Source organism: Mandrillus leucophaeus, unplaced genomic scaffold (genome assembly GCF_000951045.1).
Source record: "Mandrillus leucophaeus isolate KB7577 unplaced genomic scaffold, Mleu.le_1.0 Scaffold114, whole genome shotgun sequence".
NCBI classification, from domain to species: Eukaryota; Metazoa; Chordata; class Mammalia; order Primates; family Cercopithecidae; genus Mandrillus; species Mandrillus leucophaeus.
In genome coordinates, this window is record NW_012099654.1 from 3,458,318 (window position 1) to 3,473,147 (window position 14,830).

General features: G+C 35.4%; 1 protein-coding gene across 1 annotated transcript in view; it reads left to right on the plus strand.

Moving 5' to 3' along the window:
- The window catches only part of ANKRD31 (ankyrin repeat domain 31), a 181,860-nt gene that overhangs the window by 90,739 nt on the left and 76,291 nt on the right, over positions 1 to 14,830 (plus strand). Inside the window, exons 12-16 of the mRNA XM_011996538.1 lie at positions 426 to 570; positions 3,203 to 3,255; positions 4,316 to 5,831; positions 12,884 to 13,021; positions 13,869 to 14,011. Coding sequence (XP_011851928.1) covers positions 426 to 570; positions 3,203 to 3,255; positions 4,316 to 5,831; positions 12,884 to 13,021; positions 13,869 to 14,011 — 1,995 coding nt within the window. The remainder of the gene's footprint in view (positions 1 to 425; positions 571 to 3,202; positions 3,256 to 4,315; positions 5,832 to 12,883; positions 13,022 to 13,868; positions 14,012 to 14,830) is intronic.

Sequence of the window (14,830 nt, forward strand, 5' to 3'; positions counted from 1 at the left end):
TGTATTTACTATTATAGAGCCCAGTACTAATTATTTGTGTATTTGCTAACTTCATTTCACTAGTGGCTGAGCCACCAACATTTCTACCTCAGCCTTTCTTGCCTCCTGTCTTTCTGCCTGCCTGCTTTCCCACCTTCCATCCCCCTTACCTCCTTCTCCCTTTCTTCTCTTCCCACCTTCTTTTTTTTTCTTTCTCCCTTTCATTCTTCCTTTAGTTTTTTTTATTGAGAAGAAACTCATGTATCAACGAATTAAAATCAGTAGCAACTACCTTAATTCTTTTTTTATTGGACAAGGCTTTATAGATAAATCTAAACTGTGTTTTCGAAAGATATATTTGATGTTACTTAGAGTTGTCTGCTAGCACACATTTACAGTAATATACCCTCAATCTGGGTTCCCTTATATAAGCAACCTTTTTCTAGGTGGCAGAGTTACTTCTTTTGAATGGAGCTGATCCATTATTTAGAAATGATGATGGAAAATGTGCTTTGGATGAGGCCAAGGATTTATGTATGAAGCGTCTCCTTGAGAGATATATCCCTAAACATCAAAAATGCCTGACATCAGGTAAGATTAAACTGCCCTGTTATAACTATTTGTCACATCAGTAAAGTTACAGAAATTTAGTTTAGAGCAATCTAACAACCAGTCATGAGACTAGTTTTTCTTTAGGGTTAATGGATCTATTTATTATTTTATGGCCACTTATTTTATAAATAATATACTTGATCAAGAAATGCAGTTGTCTGAATGCTATTGACTAAGAACTAAGTCCTGGATCAAAATATTCTACTTTTATAGTAAAGAGAAAACTTCATTGATAATTGAAGGCTATCAGGAGTAATTAATTAGTGGTTCATTAGAGCAAAAGACTTCCTTCCGAGTAGCCAAATTGCATGAGAAATGAGACAGACAGTAACTTGTTGAAGCCAGGTCTGTAAAAGCACATTGAGATAAATTATTAAAACAATCATATTAACATTTTAAGCTATATGGAAAATTGCAAATAAACTATTAAGTTGGAGGCAAAAGTGTATTTTTAAATTATTGCTTTGATAATCTGCTTAACTGCTTGATTTCTCTATTTTAAATAATTACAACATACATTGTTTTGCTCTTCTGGGAATGCTTGCTACAGCATTCTAGTCCTTTCTCCAAATCCAGAATCCCCTGTTGGCCAGTGCCCACTTTTAATCTATTCCTACCCAGTGAATTTTATTTCATGTAAAGGAATTCCAAACATTTCTCCGTGATACTAAGCTCCCACTCTTCCTTTGTGAGAGAATTTACTAAGATGGGTTGATGTGTTGCATTATCATGCTTCACCAGATGGTTTGAATATTTCTTAAGTTTGAACTTTCAAATTCCAGGATTAATTATGAGCCTACTGTTCAATATGAATGCAAAATTAGGTTCATGAAGAATATTTGTATGTAAATAGAGGATATTATTTCACTTAAATAAAGAAAATATTCATTTTTAAATTCCAGATGGAGAGCTTTCAAGTATGGGAATGATGAATAAAGAACTTTCTTCATATAAAATATATTTGCTGCTTTTCTAGCTTAAAGTAAAATATATCTACTTTGATGTAGGACAAGGTTCAGTCCTAACTTTATAGCCTCAAAGGCTATAAAGCTTATAGGGTGAATTAACATTTCTAATTTTCTTATCTGTAAACTTGGGTTTATAATATCTATGCCTCTGTTTACCTATGGGATTGTTAATGTGACTACTAAAGTTAATATATGTAAATATCTCAACACAGTACCCAGTACCTTATGGGAACTCAGAGTGGCAGAGGGAAAATATCACCAAATTTCACCACCTCAGAATTTATACCTGGGTATTAAGTTGGTTGTATTAGGGAATGTAAAGTCTTAAAACGGAGAGAAAATAAAGCCCTGTTCTTCCTTCCAGATTCTCTTAGGAACCATGTCCCTTGCAGGGTGGTTTCTGGAAAATATGATTTTTCTACTCTTTTATTTAAGATCAAAAGTTTGGAGAAGGTATAGTGTCCTTTTGCTCTTAGAAAATGATAACAATAATAATGGAGCACTTTCTCTATACCTAGTATTCATGTAAACACTTTACATGGATTATATAATTTAATCTTCACCATTCTATAAGGTTGAAACTATTATTGGGTTTCATTTATGGGCACTTTATGGAGGCAGAGACATTAAGAAATTTGCTCAAGGTCAGCCAGCTGGTAAGCAGATGAGAATCAAGACTGAAACTCTGGAGTGAGTCCCCATTGACGGTGCTCCAAAGGAATAGCACCTTTTTGCTTGGTAAAAGGACATTATGTTTGACTTTTTTCACCTGTACAACATGAATGAATCAATGTCAGACTTCATTATGCAGCTCATAATTTGATTGCTATCATGAAAATTGTCCCCAAGAAATAAATTGCTCTGTTTTCGAATTACATCCTCATTAAAATATTTTACATTTCTAGCTTATATTTAGGGAAATTTGTGTTATGTATCACATCTAAGATGTTCATTAATTTATTCCTTCCTCTGTCAAATATTCTTTGAATATTTCCTGTGTGTAAGTCATTGTTTCTAGGTTTTTATCTTTTGTAGCCAAATGCATATATAGGTAACTTTAATGCTACTTTCAGTATGTAAAGAAGGCTATGAAAGAGACACTAAAATAATTCCTTTTATTATCAACTTAGCCTTTTTAAAAATAATCTTTTTCGCTCTGTACATTCATAAGATGATTGGCCTTTTCCATCTGTGTATGTTTTACTTTGAAGAGAATGCAGCATTCAGTTAGGACCTTATTAAGCAGACATATTAGGAGATGATAATCTAATTAATTATAAAATAATTTTTCACTTTATAAAAGTAGCTTGCACACAGTTACATAATCTATTGAATGAAGAGGTCGTATCTGGATATATCTGTGGGGAAAATAAATACTGAGTTTAGTGCCAATCTTTAGTATTAGTTATTTTGTTAGATCTGTTTTGCTTTCCCTATATAAATGTTTTAGCTCTCTTAAGATAGTATTTGATTTCTAATATGAGAATTATAGGAATGTTGTATGTGCCAATTTTAATATAAAATGTTTGCATAATTTCACTTATTCCACTTGGTTTTCTCATGGCAAAGGACTGGTGGGTTTTAGAAGTCTAAAGTCTAACCACTATAAGCTGTTTTCATTGATTTTCTCTTTTTGTTCACAGCTCAAAGGAGTAGCATTGACCCACTAGACATAGAGGATGTATACCAACACAAGGTATATCTATGTTTAGTAATAAACATTTTTATAGGGATATAACTTCTGGTTGTTTTATAGATTATCAAAGGGAAGAGAAAGACTGCTGAAGCTTTGGTAATAGTGACTTCACATTTGCTTTTAAGACACTAGAATAATTGCATGATTCTGGGCTGTTAGTTTGTAGCATATCTGGGCACACTAATATATTGGTAATTATTTCCTTCCTCCTCCTCTTTATGGAGCCTAAGGTTTATCAACCATGTCTAATTTCCTGTGGCCTAAGCATAGTACAGGAAGGAGTCAAAGGTATTAGCCCATCCCTTCAAACTTTACATGGTGGGCAGTTACTCTTCATCTGGTACTTGAATTGTGGCGAATGAGAGGAAGCTGTGTTCCTGTTTTAATCTTAGCAGCCCATAATAATTTTTTCTTACAGACCGGTTGAAGAACATATCTGTCTTCCTGTTTTTAAGTCAGTTTTTCTGCTTCTATCCCATAGTTCTCCCAGATACCAGAAGAAGAAACCCCTAATTCTAGCTCTGCCTATATAACAATTGGGAGAGGAAAGTGTTTCTAAAGCATCTGTGTAAAGCTTCGTTATAAAGTTTAGAGTCTGACTACTGGAATCTGCTTTCTTTGATTTTCTCTTTTTGTTTACAGCTCAAAGGAATAGCGCCAACCCACTAGACACAGAAGATGTACACCAGCACAGAGTTTCCTTGTAAAGGAAACTTTGATCTGATTACTTTAAAAGCCTATACAAATTAAGTAGATTAAACTTTTTTATTATGTTTAATAAGATTAGTAGTGCTAAAATACTGGCAAGAAGGAATTAAAATCTACAGTAGAAAATAAAGATTAGTATACATGCAGAGTCTAACTTTATTACATTTGCCTTTCTTCTATTAGTCTGTGTTTCCCAAATATCAGGTTGGCTATATCCCAGCAGGATCTGTGGTTAGATTGAATTAGAAATAATAGTTTGAATCAAATAATAGTTGATTTATCAATAATCCAGATTGAGTTGATATAGTACTACAGCTGAAATTTAAAGCTAACTATATATTTTTTTCTATAGAAACCAAAATTCAGTTCTAAAAGTCACATTTGGCATGTTTATAATGAAAATTCCAACAGACAGAAGCTGGAACATGTAAAAGTTAATAAAGGAAGCAAAGAGAGTTTATTTATAAATAAAGAAGATGTATATGAACATTACCAAAAAGATCCCCAAAACACAAAATTTGGTAAATCCAAGCATAAACAATCAACTCTTAACCAGATATACTCTACAGGACTCAGAAAGGGCAATCTCCATAATGTCAAAGATCCCAACACAAATGTGCCAAAAGGTATAGGAAGAAGAAAAACACAACGTAAAAGGACTCAAGTAGATGATGTAGACTGTAATCCAAGAAAGACACTAGCTGTCTCTCCTTCCAGGAGAATAAACAGATTGGTTACCTATCAGCAGTGTATTCTAGAAACCCTTAATGACCTTCCAGAAGAATCGTGTGAACCTTCCAGCTTAACTCTGTCAAGCCTGAAAAATGGATTAGATAATAGTACTGAGGCTTGTTCGGTTTCCAAAGAGACACACATCCAGAACCTGGATTTATCAGATAGTCAAGAAGTTCAATGCTTGGAATTAGAATCCATTGACCAAACTGAAGCTGTTTCTTTCCCAGGACTTTCATTACATAAAGAAATCACGTTACCACTAGTTACTACAGATAAGCAGCCTCACACTCTCCAGGAACAACACCATGTACTTTACAAATCTTATGAAAACATTAACTTGGTCCAGAAAAATGAGAGATTTAACAAATGGGAAAATTCTTTCCTATCCTTTGTAAAGGGAAATTCTGATAATGATGATGATGATTGCTGTACCTCTGAGAAGGCTATAACATCTAAAAAGGTGATGTGTTCTACAGGCTGCAAAAAACACTGTAATTTTAAGGAGAATTTAGCAAATAGAAGAGAAAAGGATTTTCAACAGTTTTTAGTTTCTGAAGATCATTTTTCACAGGAAAATGAGTTACAAGCAGTCAGCCTAACCACACTTCCAGAACAGGAAGCTGTTAATTTTTCTCATTCAGATAATGCAGTTATTTCTGAACATGTTGCAAATTATGAACAATGCATATTTGGACCTTCTTTTGATCACTCACATGGCAATCCTGAGCAAAATTCCCTGGCTTGTATGAGAACACTTTCGACACATGAGGTTTCACAGTTGACTAACCATGTGGAGCTATTCAAAAAGCCACAGGATTATATTCCCAGAGAACCAACTTTTTTAATGAAACAAGCAGATACACATATTGTGGAAGAGGTGGCAAAGAATTGTGACACTGAAAGGAATTACACTGACAGAGACAAAAAAATAATTTATTCAAATGAGCCTTTATCCATAGTTGTTCATTCTCAAGTAATAGAAACAACTAAAGTTGAAAAAAGGAGACAAAACCATCTGGAAAGTGAGACTATACATGATATAGATTCTCATTCCACTGACAATATGAATAAAGAATTGGCCAACATCTCACAACTTAGTCAAAGAGAAAAGAAGGAAATTTCTCACAAACCAGGTATTAGTAATATTGCTTAATCTGTACACATTTCCTATAGATTTACTTATTTTTATAGAAATTTCCAACTGAATTGTATTCAACCGATGGCCAAACTGAGAAGAATGAGGATATGTGGGCCATATTTTGAGATGCCACTAAGCCTAGTAGTTAAGTAATAGTGATTACTTTGAAAGTCAAAACAATGTTATCAAAGATGGTTGCTAAGCTGATATTGACTGATGGTAATGAACAGTATTTTTTAAATATAATTATTATTATACTTTAAGTTCTGGGATACATGTGTAGAACCTGCAGATTTGTTACATAGGTATATATGTGCCATGGTGGTTTGCTATACCCATCAACCCATTGTCTAACATTAGGTATTTCTCCTAATGCTATCCCTCCAGAAGCCCCCCACTCCACAACAGGCCCTAGTGTGTGATGTCCCCCTCCCTATGTGTTCTCATTGTTCAATTCCCACTTATAAGTGAGAACATGTGGTGTTTGGTTTTCTGTTCCTGTGTTAGTTTGCTGAGAATGATGGTTTCCAACTTCATCCATGTCCCTGAAAAGGACATGAACTCATCCTTTTTTATGGCTGCATGGTATTCCATGGTGTATATGTGCCACATTTTTTTAACCAGTCTATCATTGATGAGCATTTGGGTTGGTTTCAGGTCTTTGCTATTGTGAACAGTGCCACAATAAACATACATGTACATGTGTCTTTATAGTAGAATGATTTATAATCCTTTGGGTATATACCCAGTAATGGGATTGCTGGGTCAAATGGTATTTCTGGTTCTAGATCTTTGAGGAATCACTGTATTGTCTTCCACAATGGTTGAACTAATTTACACTCCCACCAACAGTGTAAAAGCATTCCTATTTCTCCACATCCTCTCCAGCATCTGTTGTTTCCTTACTTTTTAATAATCGCCATTCTAACTGGCATGAGATGGTATCTCATTGTGGCTTTGATTTGCGTTTCCCTAATGACCGGTGATGATGAGCTTTTTATCATATGTTTTTTGGCCGCATAAATGTCTTCTTTTGAGAAGTATCTGTTCATATCCTTTGCCCACTTTTTGATGGGGTTTTTTTCTTGTGAATTTGTTTAAGTTCCTTGTAAATTCTGGATATTAGCCCTTTGTCAGATGGATAGATCGCAAAAATTTTCTTCTATTCAGTAGATTGCCTGTTCACTCTGATGATACTTTCTTTTGCTGTGCAGAAGCTCTTTAGTTTAATTAGATCCCATTTGTCTATTTTGGATTTTGTTGCCATTGCTTTTGGTGTTTTAGTCATGAAGTGTTTGCCCATGTCTGTGTCCTGAATGGTATTGCCTAGGTTTTCTTCTAGGAATTTTATGGTTTTGGGTATTACGTTTATAAGTCTTTAATCCATCTTGAGTTAATTTTTGTCTAAGGTGTAAGGAAGGGGTCAAGTTTCAGTTTTCTGCATATGGCTAGCCTGTTTTCCCATCACCATTTATTAAATAGGGAATCCTTTTCCCATTGATTGAATAAACAGTATTTCTATCACTCTTTCTGTTGCTTTTTAATATAGTACTTATTTAGCATCAGGAAACCTAACAATATTTTGAAAGCAGGAAATTGTTAGTTCTATTCATTTCAACTATCTACTGTATTCCCATCAGAGCTGCAACCAGCAAACTTTTTGTCTGTTACATAAAAACATTTTTAAAAGCTTCCATTTCCTTAAACAGTCCAGCATGGAACAGAAACTTTAAAAAGTTAGAAATTCCGGCTGGGTGCGGTGGCTCAAGCCTGTAATCCCAGCACTTTGGGAGGCCGAGACGGGCGGATCACGAGGTCAGGAGATCGAGACCATCCTGGCTAACACGGTGAAACCCCGTCTCTACTAAAAAATACAAAAAACTAGCCGGGCGAGGTGGTGGGCACCTGGGTCCCAGCTACTCGGGAGGCTGAGGCAGGAGAATGGCCTAAACCCGGGAGGCAGAGCTTGCAGTGAACTGAGATCCGGCCACTGCACTCCAGCCTGGGTGACAGAGCGAGACTCCGTCTCAAAAAAAAAAAAAAAAAAAAAGTTAGAAATTCTATTTTCTGGTTGTATAACCAGGTAGGAGAACAACAACACTGATATTGCAAAATGTTTGTTTCAGATGAGGAATTAACTGATAACATCAGTGGAGACGGAATAACTATAAGAAATTTTGAGGAGATAAAAGAAAAAACGAAGTCAGAAATGCACATGCCTACTAATAGCCAAGAACATAAAACAGTTCAGAATTTCGGAAAAAAACAAAGTTTCTTAAAAACGACCTGCAACCTTTGTATTCCTATAATTGTAGAGGTTAAAGTTTACAAAAATCAAGCACAGCAATTCAGTCTACTTCAAGGAATTTCTAAACTTTCAGATATATTGTTTCTTTTTGTAGTTATTCACTGATGTATGACTATTTCAGCGGTATTTGTTGTTAAGGCACCACTTGAGAATCCGATAATCTTTAAATATATTCATGTCATACTTCTGTCTGTGACTTCTAATTTGTCATATTAGAGGAGATAAGGTAAACTGCAGACAGCAAGAATATTCAGTGGGGACAGCAGGCGTGAAATGTGTCAGATTCTTTAGATACTTCCATTCAGCCCTTTTAACATAAGGGAAATTAAAGAAACATAGCCATTATTTTGTTTTATGTCAGATGAATGAACTGTGTATGTTTCACAGTATGGACAAGCTAAGCATCCTTTGATAGTTCTTGGAGATAGTTCTGTCATAAACAATAGGCTGGACCACTTCAGGTTAAACATTATTCACTGTTGATTTACATACTGTCAAGAGGTAGGAAGGACACTGAATTAGGCATTCTCTATGAATGTTCTTTCATTTTCCCCCTCTCATGTAAACTGAAATCCTTCTTATACATACTTCCTATAGTGGGTTGAATGCTAGCCCCCCAAAACATGCCCTATCCTAATCCCTGTAGTTTTCGACTATTACCTTATATAGTAAAAGCATGACTGTTACCTTCCTCAAGTTAAGAACCCTAAGATAAGGAGATCATCCTGGATTATCCAGGCGGGCCCTAAATCTAATTACTGTGTCCTTATGAGAGAAAGAAAGGGAGATTTGAAACATACAGAAGGGATGATGAGATGAAGGCAAAGGAGCAATGTAGCCACAGCCAAGGAAGCCAAGGAATGCTGACAGCCATCAGAAGTTAGAAGAGGCACAGCAAGATTCTTTCCTAGAGCTTCCACAGGGAGTACAGCCCCATTGACACTTTGATTTTGGATTTCTGATTTCCAAATTATGAGAGAACACATTCTGTTGTTTTAAGTCACCCAGTTTGTGGTAATTTGTTACAGCTACCACGGGAAACTTCACACCTCTCTAGCAGCACTTAATCATATTTAAATGTAATTTTTAAGATGTCTATTATTCCACCAGACTGTAAGCCACTTGAGCAGAGAATTGAACTGTTCCAGAGATAAGAATTTTAGATAGTGGCATCTGGGATTCCCTAAAACAATGGCAGGCTTACCTCCTGCTGATCACCCGACAGTGAATTCAGCTATGTCCGAGTTCTGCCACATTCCCCTCACACTCCACAGAGTTCCAGTTAGGATTTTAGTTTTCCTCACTAAAATATGAATGAACAGATAGTCAAAGATCGACAAGTATTTGCAGAAAACACCAATGTGAAAGATATCAAAGTAAACTAAGCAGACCAAAGGAACCCAAAAGAAACAGAAACTATACAAGAATCAAGAAACATCTACATTTTTTTTTCCAAAAAGCTATAGACAAGAGGGAACAATAAGAGAACAATATAGAGCTTTTAGTTGTTTAAAACAGAAATTTAAATAAATAGATAATATATAGATATCTGTAGCAGGGTTACAAGGCAAAGCTTTACAAGTCTACTAAGGACAAAAAAATAAAAAGCTGAAAATAGGAGAGAAAAGATAAGAAAATTAAAGATCACTCTAGGAAATCCAGGGAGAACAGTGGGTGAACAGTAGAAGAAATCATTAAAGAAAGAATACAAGAAATGAGATAGGCATTTCCATATTGAAAGTACCACTTAGTGTCTGTACAGTGAACAAGGCACCTCACTAAAATTTCAGAACAGGAATAAAGAGAAGATCCTGAAAGCTTCTGAGAAGAAAACACTGGTCACATAAAAATGGAGAGAAATCTAAGTATTTAATAGCATTATGCTTATTAATAGTAATATCAGATTCCAAACTACAGTGGAGTTTTTGAAGAGGTTTAGCATTCCTTTTGAATTTCTGTCAGATTTTGTTATTTTAAATTTTTAGTCAATGCTGTACAAACTTATGATGTTAGTAACATTGAGAAGTTTTTGAATTTTTCCTCCAAAATGTGTATTACATGGCTACCTTCTTTGCTGCAAACACACCAGAAACAAGAATTTATACCATCCACAGAATTATTTGGGAATTGTTGTTGTTGTTGTTGTTGTTTGAGACAGGGTCTTGTCTGTCACGCAGGCTAGAGAGCAGTGGCACAATCACAGTTCACTGCAAACTTGACCTCCCAGGCTCACATGCTTCTCCCACCCCAGCATCCCTCAGTAGCTGGGACTACATGCCACCAAACCCAGCTAATTTTTAAAATTTTTTTAAGAAATGGGATCTCCCTATGTTGCCCAGACTAGTCTCAAACTCCTCCTGCCTCAGCCTCCCAAAGTGCAAGGATTACAAGTGTGAGGCACTGTGCCCAGCTGGGAGAGATTTTTCTATTCATACTTGCAGTCTGCAGTCCCACAGTCTTAGATATAATTTTCAAATATATTCTCTCATATATATATATATATGTTTTAAATTCTTCCAATAAAGAATTTTGGATTGCTAATCTCTAAAGAGCAATATGTTTTTGTCTGGGTGCCAGTGGAAAAGATAAATGAGACTGTCATTCTTCCCTGTGATTCATATAACCCAAGAATCCATTTTTTAGAGAACAGTTTTCTAATCTTTTTATCTCTTGCCCTGAAACCATATACATTTAGGAAGTAGAGCAAGAAGATTATCCCAAAGTTTAATGCAGTGGTTCTCAAACCTTAGTTTGCATCAGAATTACCTGAAAAGCTTGTTAAAACACAGATTGCTGGGCCCTACCCTCAAAGAATCTGATTCAGTAGGTGTGTTAGTTGTCTCTATTACACACTTACTATCTCATACTTTCTGTAGGTCAGGAATCGGGCATGGCTTAGTTGGGACCTCTAACAGGATTGTTCATAGGCAGCAAAGTGTTGGCCAGGACTGGGATCTCGTCTGAAGGCTCTGCTAGGGAAGGATACACTTTCAAGCTCATGTGATTGTTGGCAGAATTCAATTTCTTGAGGATGGTTGGCTGAGGGCCTCAGTTCTCACTGGTGATTGGCTGGTGGCCATCCTCAGTTTCTTGCTGGGTGGGCTTCTCCAACATGGCTACTTGCATCATCAAAGCATACAAGCTGAAGGCAATACAGCAAGTCTGCTAGCAGGACAGAAAATGTTACAATCTCTTTTAACCTAATCAGTTAAATGAAATACCCTCAGTGTTGAAATATTCTATTGGTTAGAAGCAAGCTATTCAAGAGAAGAAGAGTACACAAAGTCATAAATACCAGATGGTGAGGATCATTAGGAGCCATTTTAGTCTGTCCTCCAAAGTAAGTTTGGAGTAGACTGGGGAATTTGCATTTCTAACAAGTTTCCTCCATGGTGCTGATACCACTGATTTAACAAATATTTTCTGTTTCATCACCGTATCCATTTATTTTGCTTTGCATCTCAATCTGAAGCTTCTCTAATGCAGTTTCTTTGTTTCTTTCTCTTTTTTTTTTTGAGACGGAGTCTATCTCTGTCTCCCAGGCTGGAGTGCAGTGGCTCAATCTTGGTTCAGGGCAACTTCCACATCCCAGGTTCTAGTGATTCTCCTCCCTCAGTCTCCACAGTAGCTGTGATTACAGGCATCCACCACCATGCCAGGCTAATTTTTGTATTTTTAGTAGAATGCTCGGATTACAGACATGAGCCACTGTGCCTGGCCCTGATGCAGTTTCTATAGAAAACAAACCTTCAGGTTCCTGGCTTTGGGTTGGATATCTGGGATAAGAGGAGTGGTTGCTAGTCAGTTGAGGGTTGGGGAAGGAAACTTGGAGTCCCAACCTTTCTATGTAAAAGATCTTATATAAAAGATATTAACCAACTGCCCAGCCCCTGCCCCCACTGTTCCATACACCTGCCTTCTGTAGTGCCTCATGTGCCCAAGTGTGGAGTGCTTGAGTTCAGACTGAGTTCAGGCTTGAGTTCAGGCTCTTTCTCTACAATTCCCTTGTGTTGGAGCATTCCCCACTCTGCCAAGTCAGTTCACTCTTCTCCATCAGTGACTTTCTAATCCCCCCAAATTGGTTGAAGTCTTTGTCCTTTATTGTTTCCTCTTTTTTTTTTTTTTTTGATATGGTACTTTAAATTTTATTTTACTGTCATTTTAGCATGGTTTTGGCAGGAAATAGGGGGAAAACATGATCAATTCATTACTTTTAGTTCCAGCTTAAGTCTGTATAACTCGTATTGCAAGGAAGAGATTTAAAAAACAAAATCTTTGGTTAATGATCTTGTACAGCACATTTTGTGAAAGAAAAATAGAAAACTATAGTCCATAGTTTGGTACTTGGCACCTATGTGATCAGGAATACACCCATTGAGATACAGAATGGCTGTAGAAAGAGGATTTTTTATAATATCTCAGTTTATCTTAAAAATAATCATTGTTAAAGGACTACTGAGAATGAGATGAGTGTAGATAGAACTGAAGCAAGTTAATTTGTTTTGATCAAGTGATAGAGTGATTAACCAACTGCTAGAATGAATACAAAGTAATGTGCTTAGATGTTCTATTATGTCTTCACAAATTATATATTAAAACAGTAACAGCAATGATAACATTAATTGGTATAAGTTTCTGTGTAGTGTGATATTTTGAGGAAGTTGTTATGTATTTTCTAAGATCCTTTATAACAATCAGCACTTGGCAGAAAATAAACCTCTTGTTTGGCAAATTTACAGGAATGAAAACAGGTGGGATCAACAAGAGGAATGCCAGAGGGGAAAGCCGGCTTCATTTAGCTGCCAGAAAAGGAAATCTCTCCCTAGTGAAAGCCCTGATAGAATCTGGAGCAGATGTGAATCTAAACGATAATGCAGGTTTGGATCCTTTTAATTTAATTACCTTAATAATTGGAACTCACTGAAATACACATTTCAACACCTCCTGCTCCCTCCAGTTTGTTCCTGGCTGATATGTAAGTGATAACTTTGAACAATATTTTTTATATTATATTAGTGTTTAGTTGAATATTAAGATTTATCATTGTTAATAGACCCTTTTCCTTTGAAACAGTTTTTAACATCCATTTGGGAGCATCAGAGAGGGTAAACAGAATGGGGAATAAAGGAAGTTAGGCCTTTTCCTTGGAAGCCTCAAGTTTATCCTGCAACTTTGGTCAGAATGCAGAGTTTTCTCATTCTCCTATCCGTTCTTCTCTTTTCTCCTCCTTTTGTACTGTTCCTTTTTTCTCTCTTTATTTTTATTCTAAAACTCTGAAAAATTTACCCAACGTTTTGCTTAAGCACAAAAGAATCTTATCTGAAGAATTCCACAGGGAAAAACTCAAAGGTTGATTAAACCAGGTGTCATTTTAAAGAGAAATGTGACAATGCAAAGATACACATGGGAAAGTCAGACGTTTTAATATCTGAACTGAAACAAATCAAAATGAGTAGTATTTACTCTCATTATGTTTTGCATTCTGTGAGTCTTTTGCTTTGGCACTTATATCAACAAATGTTTGTGATGAGATCAATTTGTTTTCAAAAATGAAACATAAATTTTGAGCCCATACTTTTTAGTATTATTTCTTGTTCAATACTTATTATATGTATATGAATCAATATGGATATTCCATTAATGCAACAAAACCTTAGTAATACAGATATTACATGAGTATTGATTTGCATGAAGCAGGATTTATTTTTCTTTTTCTTTTTTTAGGTTGGACACCACTTCATGAGGCATCTAATGAAGGATCTATTGATATAATTGTAGAGTTATTAAAAGCTGGTGCTAAGGTTAATTGTGCAAATATAGATGGAACTCTGCCCTTACATGATGCTGTTGCAAACAACCATTTAAAGGTACAGTGCACATCACATTAAGATCTTACTACTATTTCTTATGAAAATGAATGAAGAAAATGAAGATGTTTTAAACTGAGAACTAAAATGATTCTGTAAAACAAGTGATTTTTTAAAAATCTGCTTCAAATTACAAATGAAGATGCAATAATACATATGGATTAGAAAATCTATGTATCTTAATGAATCATTTTTCCATTATTTCTTCATCACAAAATTCATGCGAGTCAGAAGAGAGTAAAAGTAAACACAGGCCATAAATCTAATACATTGTATTTTTAATTGTCTAAGACAATTTGCTGTTGTGCACAGAAGAGTCTAATTATAGTGATGATATGTGTGACAGCTAGATTTTTTAACTCAAAATTTCTCAGTGGGTTAGGAGTAAAAACATGAATTGTTTGTTTTCAGGGTGTTTGTTGTGTCTTTTTCTCCTTTGTTTTTCTTTGTCAAGCAGCCATTGTAAAAATATCGCAAGAAAAGATTATGAGGGTCATTATTTCAATGACACTGAATTTCAAATCTCGACCTTAAGAGTCTTCAGATGTTTACACTCATCTTTTTGTTTGACAAATCATAGGAGAAAACTCTTATTATTATTGATAGGCAATATAGACTTCAATAATTTTTTTATAGTTAGTATTTATTTTACAATAAAATTTTTAATTAAAATCTACTTTTTTATTATTAAAATAAAAAAGTTCTAGGGTACATGTGCACATGTGCACAATGTGCAGGTTTGTTACATAAGTATATATGTGCCATGTTGGTGTGCTGCACCCATCAACTTGTCATTTACATTAGGTATATCTCCTAATG